Source organism: Trichechus manatus, unplaced genomic scaffold (assembly GCF_000243295.1).
Source record: "Trichechus manatus latirostris isolate Lorelei unplaced genomic scaffold, TriManLat1.0 scaffold00036, whole genome shotgun sequence".
NCBI classification, from domain to species: Eukaryota; Metazoa; Chordata; class Mammalia; order Sirenia; family Trichechidae; genus Trichechus; species Trichechus manatus.
This window is the reverse complement of record NW_004443972.1, coordinates 12,862,609-12,883,703: the sequence shown is the minus strand read 5'-3', so window position 1 is coordinate 12,883,703 and position 21,095 is coordinate 12,862,609. Positions and strand designations below refer to the sequence as shown.

At 39.5% G+C, this 21,095-nt stretch overlaps 1 protein-coding gene across 3 annotated transcripts in view; it reads left to right on the top strand.

The window, feature by feature from the left end:
* ACVR1C (activin A receptor type 1C) overlaps window positions 1-21,095 on the top strand; it is a 106,437-nt gene that overhangs the window by 82,834 nt on the left and 2,508 nt on the right. For all 3 annotated transcript variants that reach the window (XM_012555264.2, XM_004375403.1, XM_004375402.1), the window contains 3 exons: window positions 3,221-3,377; window positions 5,493-5,617; window positions 7,913-8,043. In XM_012555264.2, coding sequence (XP_012410718.1) covers window positions 3,221-3,377; window positions 5,493-5,617; window positions 7,913-8,043 — 413 coding nt within the window. The remainder of the gene's footprint in view (window positions 1-3,220; window positions 3,378-5,492; window positions 5,618-7,912; window positions 8,044-21,095) is intronic.

Below are 21,095 nucleotides of genomic sequence, written 5' to 3'. Positions count from 1 at the left end.
GTGGCTCCATCTTTGCCATTTAGCATGTATGTCTGGCAGATCTTGCTGTGGTGGTAAATACTCTATATTCAGAGAATACAACAATTTAAATGTTCATTTTTGATTAAAAAAAAGTGGAGACTTCCAGCAAAATGGCACTCTAGGCAGAAGCACCACGCCGTCCCTCCACAGCAAAGATCCAAAAAACTAAGCCGAACAGAGAAAACAACAATCCTGAAACCCTAAAACATCAAATGAAGAGATAAAGAACTCAGCCAAGCACCAAATGGAGTGAGAAAACTGACAGAGAATGGAGAGCGAGGAGAGATTTATGGAGAGGTCCCCTATCAGCTAATGCAGCATGGATCCGCCATCTTGGACTCCTATCGGAGACCAGCAAACGGGGTATGAGAAAGCAGCTTCATGGAGCTTCCAGCGGGAGATAAAACAACCGGTAATTTGCGATATATGCCTTCCCACCCCCCACCCTTCTTCACCGCCACTCGGCCTCCTTTGCTTCCCGCGGCCACAATCTTTTGTTCGGGAAGCACCGCTGCTTGGATTCCACCCACCCGAATGGGCCGGCTCTCTGAGTGCCATTTGTTGGCTGCTGGTGTTGCTTTTTTCCACGTCTTTTGATTTCTTCCTTACCTCTCACCACGTCCCCCTCCTTTTGCTCAAATACCTGGCTCCGTGCACCATCTTTGCTTCTTCCTGAGGAGCTGCGGAGCTTCGTTAGAGTGTGGAGCTGCTTCCCGGTCTGGGCTGCCACGCTGGTGGGATCCTGGGGCTTTTGTTCATTTGTTTGGTTTGAATTGTTTGTTTGTCTTCTTTTCCTTTTCTTGAGTTGGGAGCCCGTTCTGGCCAGGTGGTGCTGCATGGCTTGGAACTTACCCCCTCGGCTTGTACAGATGTGCAGAGGGATCCCTGAGGGCATTTCTTTTTTCCTTGTTTTTTTTCTGTTTTCTGGGGGGCTTTTCTTGTTCTTTTTTTTTAAAATTTGTTTTGTTTTCTTTTCCCTCTTTTTTCCTTTTTGTCTTTCTTCATTACTCAGTTTCTTGTCTCTCTATATCTTCCTTCTCTTTCTGTTCTCTGAATACCTGGTGTTGTATACCTCTACGCCTTCTAGCCAGGCTGTACTGCAACACCTGAGAACAACTTCCCCAGACCTCATAGCTGCACCAGTGGGATCCCTGGGAACTTTGCTGTTCTTTTCCCTTTCTGATTTTTCATTCTTTTCTTTTCTTCCTCTTCCCCTTTTTGTTTTTCTCCATTTCATAGTCTCTCATCTCTCCACTCCAATGGCAAGCTGCCCTAGCATTCTTTTTTGTTTGTTTTGCATGTTTTTGGCTTCTGTTCCTCTCTCCTCTCTCCCATATCCATCTTAGCTCCACACATAACAATCTCCCCGCTACATCCTGCCTACCTGCACCGTGCGCTTGACATCACACCACCAAGCAGCACAGGCACGGCCTACTGGAACCTGCCCTGCACTGATTACTGACCTGCCCTGGTGGCTGTAGGGAGTGCCACAAACAACCCATCCCAGTAACTCCTCTTCAGCTAGACCTGCCCTGCCGTACCATATCTGAGTGACTGACCCTGCCAGTTGGAGAAGGAGGCGAAAAGTATTGTGCCCACAGACGAACAAACAACAAAGAACACACAGCCTGCCTGCTCAGACATAGCCAAATTAAAAAAAAAAAAGGGATGAAACAAACAAATCTACAATCAGTAAACGAGAAAAATAACTACCGAATGCCCTGAAGACAGGAGACAATATCAAAACATTTACAAAAACGGGACAGGATGGTTCCAGTAGGCGTCCAAAATAAAACACCACATGACTTTCCAGTGGAAGAAAAGGCACTAGAACTACCTGATAGGGAATTCAAATCTCTAATACTCATAAGTCTCCAAGAGCTGAAGCAAAAAGCAGACAAAAATGAGGAAAAAATAGACAAATTCATGGAAAATACAGACAAAAAATTGGAAGAATTCAGAAAAATAATGCAGGAACAAAATGCCAAAATAAATTCACAACTAGAAATTATACAAAAACAACAATTAGAAATCCAAAAGATAAACAACAAGATTTCAGAAATGGATGGTGTCGTAGAAGGGCTGAGAAGCAGATTTGAAGGTGGAAGACAGGATCAGTGGAATTGAAGACAAACCCTTGGATAGAACTCTGGTTGAGGAAAACTCAGAAAAAAGAACACAGAAAAATGAAGAGACCCTGAGAGTTATGTGGGATACAATCAAAAGCAAAAATTTGTGAGTGATTGGAGTTCCAGAACAGGGGGAGAAAAAAAAAAAAAGTGGAAAGGGTAATATGACCTTGAAAAAAAATATGTATCATGTATTTGGAAACCATATAATACCCAATACCTTTTCTGTTTATTGAGTTAATAGAGAGGTAGCTTTAGAAAGTCATTAGTCTAGGCAGGACAGTTGTTCTCACTTTTGGACTCTTTCTTGAAAATTACTGAGACTCCTCCCAAGTTCTTGTGTATGTGGGTTATATCTATCAATATTTGCCATATTAGAAATGAGAACTGAGAAATTAGAAATATTTATTTAAAATAACTGTAATAAACCAATTAAACATTAACATAACATAGTATCTTTAACATTGTATTTTCTAATTCAAAAACTAATTTAGTGAAAATAATGATTTTGTTTTAAATTTTTGTAAATCTCTTTAATGTCTGGATTTTTAATCTACTTCTTCATTCAATTTGTTGTAATATGTTTTTTGGTTGAAGTGTATGAAGAAAATCTGACCTTATACAGACATATAGTTGGGAAATGGTTTCCAAGAACCCCTCTTTGGGCCATATTTGAGAACCACTGGTCTAGGGTAGCAGAGGTTTGAAATGGTAATTCTTTTTCCATTCATCCAATAAATATTTGTTAATGCCTAACACATGCCACAGAGTGTCATCTAAGCCTTGGAGGCATAGTGATGAACAACACAAAGTCGCTGTCCTCATTTAGCTTACAGTCTAATTAGGAAAGACAGATAATAAACACGTACATAAGTAAACAAAATAATTTAGATAGTGAAAGAAACTATGTAGAAAGCAAAATGGGGTATTCTGATGGAGAATATTTGAGGTGTCAGGGAAGACCTCTCTGGGGAGGTGACATTTGAATCTTGTCTTCAAAATGATTTCATTTGGAGAAAGTCAATATTCCATAAATAAAAACATGAATATTATTTCCTTATGCTTCATAGGTAAACCTGCTATTGCTCATCGAGATATAAAATCAAAGAATATCTTAGTGAAAAATTGTGAAACTTGTGCCATAGCGGACTTAGGGTTAGCTGTGAAGCATGATTCAGTTCTGAACACTATTGACATACCTCAGAATCCTAAAGTGGGAACCAAGAGGTAAGGTGAATTACTTTAGTAGCATGTAAGACTTAAAAAACCAGTTGCCATCAAGTTAACTCTGACTCGTGGTGACCCCATGTGTGTCAGAATAGAGTTGTGCTTCATAGGGTTTTCAATGACTGAAGTAGATCACTAGGACTTTCTTCTGAGAAACCTCAGGGTGGACTCGAACTTTCAACCTTTTGGTTAGCAGCCAAGAGTGTTAACTGTTGCATCACCTGGGGACTCCATACAAGCCTTATAATTGCCCAATAAGCATGAATGCCTGGGATATTGTATAGAAAGGGTGGGTCAGAATGGGAAATCATTAGGTCCAAGGAAGCAAGAAGTCTTCTCCAGGTCCCTGAGAAGTTAGTGAGGACAATTGTTATTAAAGCAAGGAGAGATGGCATTTTGGTTGTATGGATGGTGGAAGAAATGGTGATATAATATTTCAGAGTGCCACATTCTGTGAATGCATTTTCCTATAGATCGGAAAGGAATATATCAACAGCTTATATTCCCACTAAAGCCTTTTTACCTGAAACTCAGGCCTTTAAAAAATAGTCCTAGTTCTATATGTTCTAGTTCTTAACAATAGATACAGAATCAATAGATCGATTAGGCACTCTATATAATAAATATATATATATGTGCTATTATATTCCATTAGTACTTAAAAATATTATATCATAATTTATGTTTTCATTTATTGTCATACTTATCCTTAAGTCTCCCAAACTGATGTATATTACAAGATAATATGAGTTTGCAGAGTTCCCACTTTCACGGAACAGAATCTCTGGAAATTAAGAACAAGCCTGGTTTAAACAGAGCATACCACACATGTATGAGGGATAGGCTCATCAGTAATAGGATTTTTGTTGTTTTTGTTGTTATGGCCAGCCTGTGGGGCAGTTACCTTCACTTCCTTTTATGTGAGTTGCAGCCTCTATGCTATCTTGGCATAATTCCAGGGTTCTTGACCTTGAAATCAAAAACAACCAAAACATTTTCCTGGAGTTCTTAAAGGTCCTTGAGAGAAGAGAATTTCTGAGCTGCTATAGCTTGCCTCCAAGCTGCGTTTGAGATTTCAGGATAGTCCTGAGTCTTCTACTTGATTTCCAGGGAGAATTTAATGAGACCCCAGGAACACTTCAGGGAAGTTAGACGGGGCAGCCCTAAGGGACCTCATTCCTTTCCCTCGAAAAAGAAAGCCTCTTACCATCTGACTGTCCCCACATGGAGAACCCTTAGGGAAGCCTGGAATGCCAGATTCCTTCAGAGTTTCTAAAACATTAAAGGGCCTCTAGAGGTTGTTGCTCATAGCAACTCATAGGGACCCTATAATCAACTCGACAGCAACGGGTTCTTAGAGGGTGAGTCCTTGCTTCAATAATCTGGGAATTATAGGTTGGCTAGGCTCAGTCAGGTCCCACAAATTCTAGATGTCTTCGATTTAACACTGTTCAAACAAGGCTGTAAAATTCTTGAAGTTAATGTATTATAAAATCGTCACTGAGAGAAGACATTTGAGGAATACTGCTGAGCACTGTTTTGGCGTCCCGGGCATACCACAATGAAGAAAACACACTCTTTGTCCTCAAGTAGGAGTCCCTGGGTGGTGCTACAGTTAATGTGCTCAGCTGCTAACCAAACAGTTCCACCCAGAGGCACCTCAGAAGAAAGGTCTGATGATCTGCTTCTGAAAAATCAGCCATTTGAAAATCCTATGGAACACAGTTGTACTCTGACACACATGAGTCAGAATTTACTTGTCAGAAACTGGTGGTGGCCCCCAAGGAGCTTTCTGTAGCAATGAGCTAATGGAGGAAATGGAGTTCCATCTCCCTACTGAGTGCTTTACTCACGGAGTTTCCCTCTGGCTTGTACTTTCCAATGACTGTATTTGGCTACTGGTATACTGGCTATAATACTGAGTGGGATGACCTCTAGTTCTGTTGAAAAAATTTTTTAACTGAGGGTTGAGTTAATAACTGTAATATTTAACTTTATTGTAAAATTGATGTAAGCTATCTTAATTTATATCTTACATCAGGTTTTATTAAGATTATGTTTTACTGAACTGCTATAAAGTCATGCACAGAACCTGAAATGTACATGTTTTTGAAGGTATATGGCCCCTGAAATGCTTGATGATACCATAAATGTGAATATCTTTGAGTCCTTCAAACGTGCTGATGTTTATTCCACTGGTCTGGTTTACTGGGAAATAGCCCGAAGGTGTTCAGTTGGAGGTAAGCTTTGACTTCTTAAGACTTCGAAAGTATTCTTTCTGTTTGCCTTTCCATGATACTGTGAATACAAACTGTGATTTTCTAATTTTTTTTTTTTTTCTAAGCAGCACATTAAATTACTTCTACATATTTAAGAAAATAACTTTTGGTGATTTTTTTCTGGAAACGAAGTGGCGCATACAGCAAATACCGAAGATTTTATAGTGTGATTACTGCTTGGGGCAGGCGGATGCGGTGCAGTTCTCCTAATAATTCTGATTCCCATAGTGATACTTTGTGAAGCACTTAAAAATTATTTTATCTGAATTTGTGTGAAGTTAGCTGTATGCCTACTTTATACCAGAAACTGAAACGCAAAGAAGTTAAATTTGTTGCCAAGGCCGCAAGAATTGAAGCCCTCCGTTTCTTAGATTTTCCTCTTCTGCTGTTTTTTCCAGTGATGATGGGTGGGGGTGGGATGAGTGGAGGGAGGAGGTGAGCCAAGACAAGCTTCTTGCCCCTCTAGGGCTCCCAGCAGTTTAGAGATAATGAGACAAGAATTTGGGAGGGTGAATTCTACAAATGCAGACTGATGAAATTGTTGCATCAAGGGAGAAACAGTTAAATGCTTGCAGAAAATGGTTTAGAGTTTACACTTTCGAGTGAGACCGGCTTGAGGGATAAGCCTCTTCCTGAATATCTGAGTTTAGGCAAATTAGTTAGCTGGTGGCGCAGCGGTTAAACACAGGACTGCTCACCAAAGGTTGGCAGTTGGAATCCACTAGCTGCTCTTCGGGAGAAAGATGTGGCAGTCTGTTCTGTAAAGATTTACAGCCTTGGAAACCCTACGGGGGCTGTTCGACTTTGTCCAGTAGGGTCGATAGGAGTCGGAATACACTCGACAACAGCAGGTACTTTTCTTATCTGTAAAAGAAAAATAATAATAAAACTGGCTGTTTGTACTATGAAGAATTAATGGATTAAATCATATGAAGCTTTTAGTACAGAGTCTGCTTTAGTAAGCATTCAATAAAAGAGCTGTCATTATCAAACCTCTGTCATTTTTATTTGCATTGTATCAATCTCATTAAAAAAAAAAAAACCTGAAGATTTCTTAAAATGCTTAAACCCATTGCCATCGAGTCCATTCCTACTCATAGCAACCCTATAGGATAGAGTAGAACTGCCCCATAGGGTTTCCAAGGAGCAACTGGTGGATTCGAACTGCTGACCTTTTTTGGTTAGCAGCTGAGCTCTTAACAACCACTGTGCCACCAGGGCTCCACATCTATAAAATGCTTACAAGGCTAAAATTATATTTGTAATTTTTATTCATAGAAGAGATAGTAAAGCATTCAGGTGCTGAAACTATCCATAGGAGCAATAGAATTATAGGGGTGCAGGACATGGACATTGGAATCCTGTAGCCTGAGTTTTGAATTCCAGGTCTGTCACTTACGAGCTGTGTGACCTTTGGCAAGTTCACAACACTCTTTGTGCTTCAGTTTCCTCGTCTATAAAACAGGGATAATGTGGTACCTTCTTTAATCATTAGCTTTGAGAAATAATAGATTAAAATATGTAAAGGCTTAGCACAGTGTTTGGTAAATAGTAAGATTGTAAACATGTTTGTTATTTAAAAAAAGTAATTGATATTTGTTTAGATTAGCTTTTAGGTTTTTATTCTTTAATTTTATTCAACTGTAAAAATATAATTATGTTAACATATGCTTTGTAGTTAGCTTTCTAATATGGCACATCTGAAATATTTTGACATTAGAAGGGCTGTAGTTAAACTAATTTTATATGGAATTTTTTTGGAATCCAGGTAATATTCTGATCATTAAGGTCAAGTCTGTGTCTTTGTATTTGAGATTCTTTAAACATTAACCTTCATGTTGAACTTTCCATTTTAAACTACCTTTGACTACTTCGGGAACATTCTCAGGTGCAATAGTTCTCAAATGCAAAGATAAGAAAGTCAGCTTTTATAAAGTTGTGCAGCAATGTCAAAGAGAGAAAACTAGTTTAATTTAAAAGGGCAATGAGACTGTACCATAAATTCCATAATTAGGAAAAATTAAGCATTATTTTCGAATTGCATAATGAATTTTTTAGGTAAATTAAAATTCTAACTATTCAACCGAATGCTTTAAGCTTATATCCTTGGTTTTATAGTGATAAATTATTTCAATAAACTTGACTTTCCAGTTTCCCAGGGTGCCACTGTAGCCTAGATTTAATTAATGTTATTTTGAAATGGCCATCTTTGTTTATTATTCTCACAGGGCAATTTATTATGCACATTTCTTATAGGAATTGTAGAGGACTACCAGTTGCCTTATTATGACATGGTGCCTTCAGACCCCTCATTAGAGGAAATGAAGAAGGTTGTTTGTGACCAGAAGTTTCGACCAAGTATCCCAAATCAGTGGCAAAGCTGTGAAGTAAGGCTGTGTATTTGTTATGTATATTTTTTATTATGTTTTTGAGTTATGTATCTGGGAAGATTTTCAAATACCAGAAATTTCATCTTGGTTAATCTAGGCATCCAGTTCATTCCATATATGTAGGCATCTTAGTCATCTACTGCTGCTATAACAGAAATACAACAAGTGGATGGCTTTAACAAAGAGAAATTTATTTCTTCACAGTAAAGTAGGCTAAAAGTCCAAATTCAGGGCGTCAGCTCCGGGAGAAGGCTTTCTCTCTCTGTCGGCCTTCTCATCAGTCTTCCCCTGGACCCGGAGCTTCTCCGCTCAGGGATCCCAGGTCCAGAGGACACGCTCTGCTCCTGGCACTGCTTTCTTGGTGGTCTGAAGTCTCCCTGTCTCTCTGCTCACTTCACTCTTATATCTCAAGAGATTGCTTCAAGATACAATCCAGTCTTGCAGATTGAATTCTGCCTCACTAACACAACTGCCTCCCATCCTCCTTCATTAACATCATAGAGGCAGGATTTATAACATACAGGAAAATCACACAGTCCCAGGAATCATGGCCCAGCCAAACTGATATACACATTTTTGGGGGAACATAATTCAATCCATGACAGTAGGTACGTATCTTTTTATAAGTCTTTAGAAGGATTTTATTTCTTTAGCAATGTGACTTGATGGCAACTAACAGCAACAACAATACATAATGCTAGATTATGTGGCAGTATCAAACAAGCTCTGAAATCTCAGTGGCTTAACACAACAAGACTGTCTTCCTCGCTATACGTAGTCCTCTGTAAGATAGGCAACTCTTCATGGCATCTGTCCTCCCTGTGGTGACTCAGTAATTTGGCCTGCTTTGATCTTGTGGTCAGGAGAAGAGAGGAGCTGGAGGGTCACACACTGGCTTTTAAATGCTTTGGCACCAAGTGGCACATATCACTTCCACTTGTGGCCCACAGGCCAGAACCAGTCACATGCTTCCATCTAACTACAAGGTGGCTGGGGACTGTGGGAACACATGCATATTTAGCAGGCACTCAATGTCTGTGCCATACAAAGTATCACAATTTTAGCCATCCTTTTATGCAATACATGGCATCCTGGAGGTGTAACAGTTATGTGCTGGGCTGCTACCAGGAAGGTTGGCAGTTCAGTTCCACCCAGCAGCTCCTTGGGAGAAAGACTTGGCAATCTGCTTCCGTAAAGATTTCAGCCAGGAAAACCCCATGAGGAAGTTCTACTTTGTCACTTGGGGTTGCTGTGACTTGGAATCAACTCCATGGCACCCAACAAAACAACAACATATTCAATATATTATTCCTAATCTGTAAAAGACTGAAGTTTAAGCTTATTCTCCTGCATTGGAAAAGCTCCCTGAGGGCAGGAACCATGGTTATTTATTTCCTCATCACCAGCAGCCCAATATAGTAACCATCATATAGTAAAGAACAGTTGCCGTCAATTCTGACTTATTGACCCCATGTGTGTTAGAATAGAACTGTGCTCCATAGGATTTTCAATGGCTGATTTTGTGGAAGTAGATTGACAGGACTTTCTTCTGAGGTGCCTCTGGATGGACTTGAACTGCAACTTTTTGGTTAGCAGCTGAGAGCATTAACCATTTACACCACCCACACATTAAATAGTTATTGAAATATTTTCCTGCCTTATATGAAGATAGGCTCATAGCTATGAGTTGGAATCGATTCGATGACAATGGGTTTGGGTTTTTTTGGGTTTTATGAAGATAGATATTTTCTAGCTCCCACAAGAAGAAAGAAGGAATGGTGGCAGAAATACTATAAACCATATAGCTAGTTCCAGAAGTTTTCTAATGCTTTAATCTCCTTTGTCTCAGTTATTGCCTTTTATCTTCTGCCATATTTAATTATAATGTTTGCGGTCTCTTTAAGTGGCCTCTTTTAGTTCGGATTTGCCATAGAAACTATTTTATATGGTCACCTTTTTGGCTCATCTTCTCCCTTCATGTTTCACTTAACTCTTTTTCAAGATAAGATTTGTGTCTTGGATTTCCTATATGATTGTGTAGAGATCTTATCTACATACTTATTTCAGAAGCAGAATTTGAGATATTTGCAATCTAATTGAAATCAAATTAATTTTTTCTAATATTAATAATTTCATGCATATAAGAGAATATATAACATATATGTAAATTTTAAAGTATAACAATAACATGAAAACCAGTAAATCCACTATCAAGTTTAAAAATACAGTATTTCTAATGCTTTGAAGAACTTCTTACCCCTCTGAGAGGTTACTATTATACTTAATTGTTTATTATTGCCTTGCATTTCTTTAGAATTCTGCCACACACATATGCACACGCACCCACCCCCCCCCCCCACATTTCTCCTGAAAATATATTGTTTGCTTTTTGTATTTGTGAAGCTCATTGAATCTTACTGTAGCTATTCTTCTCCATTTTTTTTTCACTATTATACATGTTTATCCATAGTCTTTTCATTTTCATTGCTGTGTAGTATTTCATTGTGTGGATATAGCACAATTTCTTTATCATGCTAATTGTTATGTGTGCAGTTTTTTTTTTAAACAATTGTGCTATAAATATCTGTGGAAAAGTTTCCTTAGGGTGTAAACTATAGATTTTTTTTCTGGGTGTCCATATAGACAATCATATCTTCAATTAATGAAAACTCTGGGATCAGTCCTCATGCTTCCCTTTCTTATTGTAGGGTATCCCCAAAACCAGACCCATTACCATCGAGTTGATTCCAACACATAGCGACCCCATAGGGTTTCCAAGGCTGTAAATCTCTACAGAAGCAGACTGCCACATCTTTCTTCCACAGAGCTTTTGGTAGTTTCGAACCACCGACCTTTTGGTTAGCAGTCAATTGCTTTAACCACTGTGACAGCAGAGCTCCTTATTGTAGTATATAGGACCTCCAATATTATGTTGCCTGAAAGTGATTGTCATGGATTGAATTATGTCCCCCCAAAAATGTGTATATCAGTTTGGCTGGGCCATGATTCCTGGTACTGTGTGATTTTCCTATATGTTGTAAATCCTGCCTCTATGATGTTAATGAGGGAGGATGGGTGGCAGTTGTGTTAGTAAGGCAGGACTGGATCTACAAGACTGGATTGTGTCCTGAGGCAATGTCTTGAGATATAAAAGACAGAATTGAGCAGTGAGACAGGGACCTCATACCATCAAGAAGGCAGCGCCGGGAGCAGAGTGCGTCCTTTGGACCGGGGTCCCTGCGCAGAGAAGCTCCTAGTCCAGGGGACCACTGAAGAGAAGAAGGCCGACAGAGAGAAAAAGCCTTCCCCTGGAGCTGATGCCCTGAATTTGGACTTTTAGCCTACTTTGACTATGAGGAAATAAACTTCTCTTCATCAAAACCATCCACTTGTGGTATTTCTGTTGTAGCAGTACTAGATGACTAAAACAGTGATGATAATTGGCATCTTTCTCTTGTTCCTTAAAACTTTTTATGTTTCACTTTTGCATATGAAATTTGCTATAGTTTTTATGATGGTTAAGGTTGTGGATCAACTTCGCTGGGCCATGATTCTCAGTGATTTTGCAGTTATATAATGATATACTTTAACAGTTGCATAATGATGTTGTTATCTTCCATTTTGTGATATAATGTAATCACCTCCATGATGTAATCTAATATGATCAGCCAATCAGTTGTAAGGGGCGTTTTCTCGGGGGTGTGGCCTGCGTCCAATATATATGGACGTTCTGGCAAAGCTCACTGGCTTTTGCTCACTCTGGATTCTGCATCTGGCTCGTCATCATCTGACTTCTGGTTCTTGGGATTTGAGCCAGCAGCCTGCTGTATTGCCTGCCAATCTTGGGATTTGTCGACCTCTGCAGCCTGTGAACAGGCAGCTTGCCGTCTTACCTGCCGATTTTGGGTTCATCAGCCCCTGCAGCTACATGAATAAGAAGCCTCCAGCCTGACACCTGACCCATGGACTTGGGACTTGCCATCCTCTACAACTGTGTGAACCATTTCCTTGAGATAAATTACTCTCTCTCTGTTTATATATATATGTGTGTGTGTGTGTGTGTGTGTGTGTGTGTATGTATATATATATGCTTTGCTGGTTTTGCTTCTCTAGAGAACCCAGCCTAAGACATTTGGTACTGAGAGTGGTTCTAGAGAAACAAAATTGTAAGGATGAGTTTTCTAAATTGGTTCTCAAGCCTGGTTAGTCTTAAAGACGTTGATGACTCTGCTTCCACTAGTAAAGAAGGCAGTGCTAATCCATGGCATGAGGTTGCAATAGAAATAGAAATATGCAATAGATCAAGTACTGGTGAGAGGCGAGGCTCTGGGTGATCACATATTTGATACTTTTCCACAATTTTACCAGAATGAAAAGTATAAGAAAGCTGGTTGGTTGGTCCTGCTTTTGCTAGACAAAGTGGCGAAAGAAAGAGATGAGCTCAGGGCATCAGAGTCACAGCTCAAGTACCAGATAAATGACCTCAAAGTTGCCAGTTGTGCCCTGAAAGAAAGCCTTATTTCTTGTAGTAACAGAGCCGATATTGCCAAAAACCAGAGTCTTATCATTACAGGGGCTGAATTACAGTGCCAGTTGAATTCCCAATTTTGAATGGTGTCTGAAGTTAAAGTGAGGGCATTGATTGGGAAGCAGTGGGATCCTGAAACTTGGGATGGGGACGTTTGGGCAGATAATCAGAAAGCTGGGTCAATGAGCCCTTAAATTCCATTGAATCACTCCTGCCAACAGAACCAGCCTTCTTGCTCCCATCTGAACAGATTATTCCATCTTTGTCTGCTAAACCAACCTCCCCAGTAAAACCATTAGCCCCTCTGCTCCCATCTGATGAGGTTAATCCAGCTGTGTCTGAAGAACCTTTGTCTGAGATATCATCTGGGGCAGCATCTGAGTCATCACCTGGCAAGGCCTCTGAGTCATTGCCTTGGGCATTGCCTGAGCCATGTGCCTTACAAGACATTGCTGAATGTTCTCAGAACACATCCCCACCACCCATTTTTACTTCTAGACGTATAACTAGATTTTAACTCCCAGCAAACCCCAAAAGGTGAAGTATGAATTGTGACCCAGGAGGAGGTACACTACACTCCAAAAGAAGTGTTTGACTTTTCTAATATGTACAAACAGAAACCTGGGAAATATGTGTGGGAGTGGCTATTAAGGGTGTGGGATAATGGTGCAAGGAACATAAAGCTCAGTCTGAGTTTATTGATATGGGTGCACTAAGCACAGATTCTTCATTCAGTGTTTCAGCTTGAGAGGTTAAGAAAGGATCTAATAGTTTACTTGGTTGGTTCAGTGAAGCATGGATTACATGGTAGCCTACACTAAATCAAGTTGAAGTACCAGACCTGCCTTGGTATACTGTTGAAGAAGGTATCTATAGGCTTAGGGAAATTGGCATATTAAAGTGGATTTATCAGGTTAAACCCACAGACCCACACATGGAGTTCCCAGAGGGCACACCTTTTACCACAACAGTGAGGAATAAATTTGTGAAGTGAGAAGCTTCACTTCAATACTGCTGTGATCGCTATTTTATGTAAGTCAGATTTGACAATGGGAATTGCCCTAACTGAATTAAGACATCTAACTACAGTGGGGTTGATTGGACCCTGTGGTGGTAGGGGTCAAGTGGCAGCACTCAATCAACAAAGACAAAGTGGGAGTGGTTATCAGAATGGACAGTGGAGTCAAAGCAGTAATCAGAATAGTCTGACTTGTAGGGACTTATGGCATTAACTATTTAGTCATGGTGTCCCTAGGAGTGAAATAGATGAGAGATCTACTAAATATTTACTTGATCTGTACAAGTGGAAGAATTCTAGGTCCAGCGAATGGCAGTCTGACTTGAATTGCCAGAATACAGAGTTCCGGCCCCTCAATCAGTTCCCAGACTTGAGCAAGTTTATAGACCCACAACCCCTTGAATGAAGGGGAGGCCAGGTCCCCTTGAGGAAGGACCCCACTACACTGCCAAAAATTTATACCGTTAATCCTTCTCTAGCCTTCCCCAAAGGGATATATGGCCTTTTATGAGAGTGACTTGTTCATTGGGGAAAAGGAAATAATCAGACTTTTCAGGGATTACTGGATACTGGCTCTGAACTGGCACTAATTCCAGGAAACCCAAAATGTCACTGTGGCCCACCAGTCAGAGTGGAGGTGTATGGAGGTCAGGTTTTTTATGGAGTCTTAGCTCAGCTTTGTTTCACAGTGGGTCCAGTGGGTCCCTGAACCCAACTTGTAGTGATTTACCCAGTTCCAGAATGTATAATTGGATTAGATATAGTCAGCAACTGTCAGAATCCCTACACTGGATCTCTGACAAGTGGAGTAAGGGCTATTATGATAGGAAAAGCCAAGTGGAAGCCACTTGAACTGCTCCTACCTAGGAAAATAGTGAATCAAAAGCAATACCGCATTCCTGGAGGGATTGCAGAGCTTACTGCCACCATCAAGGACTTGAAGGATACAGGGGAGGTGGTTCCCACCACATCCCCATTCAACTTACCTATTTGGCCTGTGCAAAAACCAGACAGATCTTGGAGAATGACAGTAGATTGTCAAAAATTTATCTAGGTGGTGACTGCAAATGTGACTGCTGTTCCAGATGTGGTTTTATTGCTTGAGCAAATTAATACATATCTTGGTACCTGGTATGTAGCTATTGATCTGGCTAATGCCTTTTTCTCCATACCTGTTTTGAAGGACCACCAGAAGCAGTTTGCCTTCAGCTGGGAAGGCCAGCAATACACCTTCACTGTCTTACCTCAAAGTATATAAACTCTCCAGCCCTATGTCATAATTTAGTTTGCAGGGACCTTGATCACCTTTCCCTTCCATAAGATGTCACACTGGTCGATTACACTGATGACATTATATTGATTGGACCTCATAGGGAAGAGGTGTCAATGACTCTGGACTTACTGGTAAAACATTGATGTGCTACAGGGTGGGAAAATAATCTGACAAAAATTCAAGAAGCACCTTCTGTGCGGACCATGGTCTTGGGGAACATCTAGCTCAACTGGCATAACACAGTTTATAAAGACAATGTTTTACATTCTACCTTGGTGAGTAGGGTCTGGGGTCTTTAAAGCCTGTAAGCAGCCATCTAAGATACTCCACTGGTCTCACCCCTTCGGGAGCAAGGGAGAATGAAGAGAACAGATTACAAGAAAAAGATTCATCCAAAGCACTAATGGACCACAGCTACCACGGCCTCCACCAGACCGAGTCCAGTACAGGTAGATGGTGCCTGGCTACCACCACAGACTGCTCTGAACGGAATCACAACAGAGGGTCCTGGATAGAGCTGGAAAAGGATGTAGAACAAAAATTCTAACTCACAAAAAAAATACCATATTTACCGGCCTGACAGACTGGAGAAACCCCAAGAGTATTGCCCCTGGACACCCTTTTAGCTCGGGGGTGAATTCACTCCCAAAGTTCAGCGTTCAGCTGGGGATTGGACAGCCTCATAAAACAAAAGGGGACTAATGAGGCACAGCAGTCCAGGGACAAGGACTAGTAGGCAGGAGGGGACAAGAAAGCTGGTGATAGGGAGCCCAAGGTTGAGAAGGGATAGTGATGACCTGTCGTGGGGTTATTAACCATTGTCACAGGGCAATATGTGTACTGTTTAATGAGAAACTATTTGTTCTGCAAACCTTCATTTAAGGTACAAAAAATAAGTTATCTATGTGAGCTCAAATTGACAACAGCAATTAAAAAGTTTTGATGGGAAGCCTAGGGGGCAGTGAGTTGAAGATAATGGTGATGGAATAATTTGGAAAAGATAGTGAGAATAGCAGCACAACTAGAAGAATGTAATTGATGTCACTGAATTGTACATGTAGAAACTTTTGAAATGGTGTAAGTTTGGCTATGTATATTTTCACCAAAAAAAAAAAAAAAAAGTTCCTCCAAGGTTGAGAAGGGAGAGTGTTGACATGTCATGGGGTTCTTAACCAAAGTCATAAAACAATATGTGTACTGACTGTTTAATGAGAAACTATTTGTTCTGTAAACCTTCATCTAAAGTACTATATATATGTATATATATAAAAATTCAAACACCTTCAATGTCAGTGAGATTTTTAGGGGTCCAGTGGTGTGGGGCATATTGTGATATTCCTTCTAAAGTAAAGGATAAGTTATTGCATCTGGCCCCTCCCACAGCTAAAAAGGAGGCTTAATGCCTGGTAGGCCTCTTTGGATTTTAGAGGCAACATATCCCTCATTTGGGTGTGCTACTCCAGCCTATTTATCAAGTGACTTGAAAAGCTGCTAGCTTTGAGTGGGCCCCAGAATGAGAAAGACTCTGCAACAGGTTCAGGCTGCCATGCAAACCACTCTGCCACTTGGGCCATATGATCCGGCTGATCTAATGGTGCTAGAAGTGGCAGTGGCAGATAGAGATGCTATTTGGAGTCTTTGGCAGCCCATATTGGTGAATCACAGAGCAAACGTTTAGGATTTTGGAGCAAAGCCCTGCCATCCTCTGCAGATAACTACTCTCCTCTTGAAAAACAGCTTTTGGCTTGTTACTGGGCCTTAGTAGAGATTGAACGCTTAACCATGGGCCACCAAGTCACCATATGGCCTGAACTGCCCATCGTGAACTGGGTGTTGTCTGACCCACAGAGCCATGAAGTTGGATGTGCACAGCAGCACTCCTTCATTAAATGGAAGTAGTATATACGAGATCAGGTCCAAGCAGGACCTGAAGGCACAAGTTGCATGAAGAAGTGATCCAAATGCCCATGGTCTCCACTCCTGTCACATTACCTGTCCTCTCTCACTCTGCACCTATGGCCTCATGGGGAGTTCCTTATGATCAGTTGACTGAGGAAGAGAAAACTCCTGCCTGGGTTACAGATGAGTTCTGCACAATCTGCAGGCACCACTCAAAAGTGGACAGCGGCAGCACTACAGCCCATTTCTGGGACCTCCCTAAAGGATACTAGTAAAGGTAAATTCTCCCACTGGGCAGAACTATATTTAGGTCTTTCATCCATTTTGAATTAGTTTTTGTGTATGGTATGAGGTGTGGGTCCTGTTTCATTTTTTTGCCAGCACCATTTGTTAAAAAGACTATTTTCCTCATTTGATGGACTTCGGAACTTTGTTGAATATCAGGTGACCGTAGGTGGATGGATTTACATCTGGATTCTCAATTCTGTTCCATTGGTCAATGTATCTGTCATTGTACTTGTACCAGTACCAGGCTGTTTTGACTGCCATAGCCGTATAGTACGTTCTGAGGTCAGGTAGAACGAGTCCTCTGATTTTATTCTTCTTCAATAATGCTTTATTTATCCGAGGCCTCTTCCCTTTCCATAGAAAGTTAATGATTGGTTTTTTCCATCTCTTTAAAGAATGTTGTTGGTATTTGGATTGGATTGCATTGTATTTGTATATTGCTTTGGGTAGAATTGTCATTTTCACAATGTTGAGTCTACCTATCCATGAGCATGATATGTTTTCCCATTTATGCAGATCTCTTTTGGTTTCCTGAGTAGTGTTTTGTAGTTTTAATTGTATAGGTGTTTTACATCCCTGGTTAGATTTATTCCTAAGTATTTTATTGTTTTAGGGGCTATTATAAATGGTATTTTTTTTCCTGATTTCCTTTTCATTGTTCTCCTTATTGGTGTATAGGAATCCAACTGATTTTTGTATGTTTATCTTGTATCCTGGTACTCTGCTGAATCTTTCTATTAGTTCCAGTAGATTTCTCATGGAGTCTTTAGGGTTTTCTATGTATAATATCATATCATCTGCAAACAGGGACAGTTTAACTTCTTCATTACCAATTTGGATGCCCTTTATTTCTTTTCTTGCCTTATTGCTTTAACTAGGACTTCCAGTACAGTGTTAAATAGGAGTGGTAATAAAGGACATCCTGTCTTGTTTCTCTTCTCAAGGGGAACGTTTTCAGCTTCTCCTCATTAAGAATGATGTTGGCTGTTGGTTTTGTATCGATGTCCTTTATTATGTTGAAGAATTTCTCTTCTATACCTATTGTATTGAGAGTTTCTATCAGGAATGGGTGTTAGACTTTGTAGAATGCCAATTCAGATGATCATGTGATTCTTTTACTTATGCAGTGAATTACGTTGATTGATTTTCTGATGTTGAACCATTCTTACATACCTAGTATGAATCCTACTTGGTCGTGGTGTATTATTTTTTTTTGATATGATGCTGAATTTTGTTGGCTAGAATTTTGTTGAGAATTTTTGCATCTATGTTCATGAGAGATAGTGGTCTGTAATTTTATTTTTTTGTGGTGTCTTTGCCTGGTTTTGATATCAGGGTTATGCTGGCTTCATAGAATGAATTTGGAAGTATCCCTTCATTTTCTATGTTCTGAAATAATTTGAGTAGTACTGGTGTAAGCTCTTCTTTACATATTTGGTATAATTCTCCAGTGAAGCCATCTGGGCCAGGGCTTTTTTTTGTTGGGAGTTTTTTAAAATTACCTTTTCAGTCTCTTCTCTTGGTATGAGTCTGTTCAGATATTCAACATCAATTTGTGATACTTTGGGTAGGTAGTGTGTTTCTAGAAATATGTCCATTTCATCTAGATTTTCAAATTGTTGGAGTATAGTTTTTCATAATACTCTGTTATGATCCTTTTTATTTCAGTTGGATCTGTTGTAATGTCCCCCATTTCATTTCTTATTTGGGTTATTTGTGCCCTCTCCTGTTTTTCTTTTGTCAATTTGGCTAGTGGTTTTTGATTTTGTTGACTTTTTCAAAGAACCAACTTTTGGTTTTGTTGATTCTTTCTATTGTTTTTCTCTTCTCTATTTCATTTATTTCTGCTCTAATCTTTATTATTTCTTTTCTTCTGGTGGATGTAGACTTCTTTTACTGTTCTCTATTTGTCCAAGTTGTCTAGCTAATGTTTTGATTTTGTCCCTTTCTTGTTTTTTGCTGTGTGCATCTATTGCTATAAATTGTCCTCTGATCACTGCCTTTCCTGCATCCCAAAGGTTTTGGTATGATGTGTTTTCATTCTCATTTGATTCTAGGAATTTTTTGGTTCCATCTTTGATTTTTTTCTATTACCCAGTGGTTTTTAAGCAGAGTGTTATTTAGTTTCCATGTAATTGATTTTTTTTCCTTGCTCTTCCTGTTGTTAATTTCTACTTTGATGGTGTTCTGATTAGAGAAGTTACTTTGTTTTATCTCAGTGTTTTGGATTTTGTTGAGGGTTGCTCTGGGCCTAAGATGTGGTCTATTCTGGAGAATGTTACATGTGCATTGGAAAAGAATGTGTACTTTGCAGCTGTTGGGTGGAGTGTTCTATGTATGTCTGTGAGTTCAAGTTGGCTGATTGTGGCCTTTAGATCTTCTGTATCTTTGTTGGATTTCTTTCTAGATGCTCTGTCCTTTACCAACAGTGGTGTGTTGAAGTCTCCTACTATTACAGTGGATATGTCCATTTCTCTTTTCAGTGCTGTTAAAGTTGTTTTATGTATTTTGGAGCCCTGTCATTGGGTGCGTAGATATTTATTATGGTTATGTCTTCATGATGGATTGTTCCTTTAATCATGATATAGTGCCATTATTTGTCTTTTATGATGGATTTTGTTTTAAAGTCTATTTTATCTGAGATTAGTACTGCCACTCCTGCTCTTTTTTGGTGGCTGTTTGCCTGATATGTTTTTTCTATCCTTTGATTTTAATAGATTTATGTCTTTGTTTCTAAGTTGTGTCTCTTGTAGACAGCATATTGATGGATCCTGTTTTTTTAATCAATTCTGTCACTCTCTGTCTCTTTATGGCTGCATTTAGGCCACTTACATTCAGTGTAATTATTGATAGGTGTGGGTTTATTTCTGTCGTTTTGTATTGCTTTTTTTGTGGTACTGATGATTTGTTCCTCTTACTATCCTGTGTTGAATTCCTTTTGTTTTTGGATTTTTTTTTCATTTCTTATGTTTTCGTAGATTTTGTTTTTACTGAGATTTTATGTTTTTCTTTTTTATGTTGATGAGTAGGTTTGTTAACTTTCTTTGTGGTTACCTTGAAATTTACCCTTATCTTCCTAAGTTTGAACCAGTCTATTATTACTTGATATCACCTTGCCTTCCTCTCCATTAAAAAGTTCCATACCTACACCATTTATCCCCTATTTTATTGTTCTGACATTGTTGTCATTTGCAGCTTAACCTCTCTGGTTCCCTGTTGTAACTCTTTTGGTTATGAATAGTCCTTGAGAGTTCATTTCCTTGGTTGATATCTGGCCGGTGCAATCTTGCATCCTAGATTCAGGCTGTTGTCTGATGCTGTTTTTTCAGAAACTGAAGGGCTCCCTTTAATAATTCTTGTAAGTTTGGTTTGGTTTATACGTATTCCCTTAATTTCTGTTTATCTGGAAATATTCTAATTTCACCATCATATTTGAATGAGAGTTTTGCAGGATATATTATTCTTGGCTGGCAATTTTTTTTCATTCAAGGTTTTGCGTATGTCATCCCATTGCCTTCGTACCTGCATGGTTTCTGCTGAGTAATCAGAGCTTAGTCTTATTGGTTCCCTTCCGTATGTGACTTTTTGTTTTTCTCGAGCTGCTCTCAGGATTCTTTCTTTGTCTTTGGTTTTAGCAAGCGTGCTTATGATACGCCTTGGTGATTTTCTTTTGGGGTCTATCCTATACGGGGTTTATTGATCTTCTTGGATGGTCAGTTTTTCATCTTTCATGATATTAGGGAAGTTTTCTGTCAGCAATTCTTCAATGGTCCTCTCTGTGTTTTCTGTTTTCTCCTCCTCCTCTGAAACTCTTATCACTCAAAAATTTTTGCTTTTGATTGTATCCCACATACTTCGCAGGGTTTCTTCATTTTTCGTTGTTCTTTTTTTCTGATTTTTCCTCAAAGTTGTATCTAAGTGTTTGTCTTCAATTTTCTTAATCCTGTCTTCCATTGTTTCAAACCTGTTCCTCAGCCCTTCTATGACACTGTTCATTTCTGAAATCTTGTTGTTTATCTTTTGGATTTCTAATTGTTGTTTTT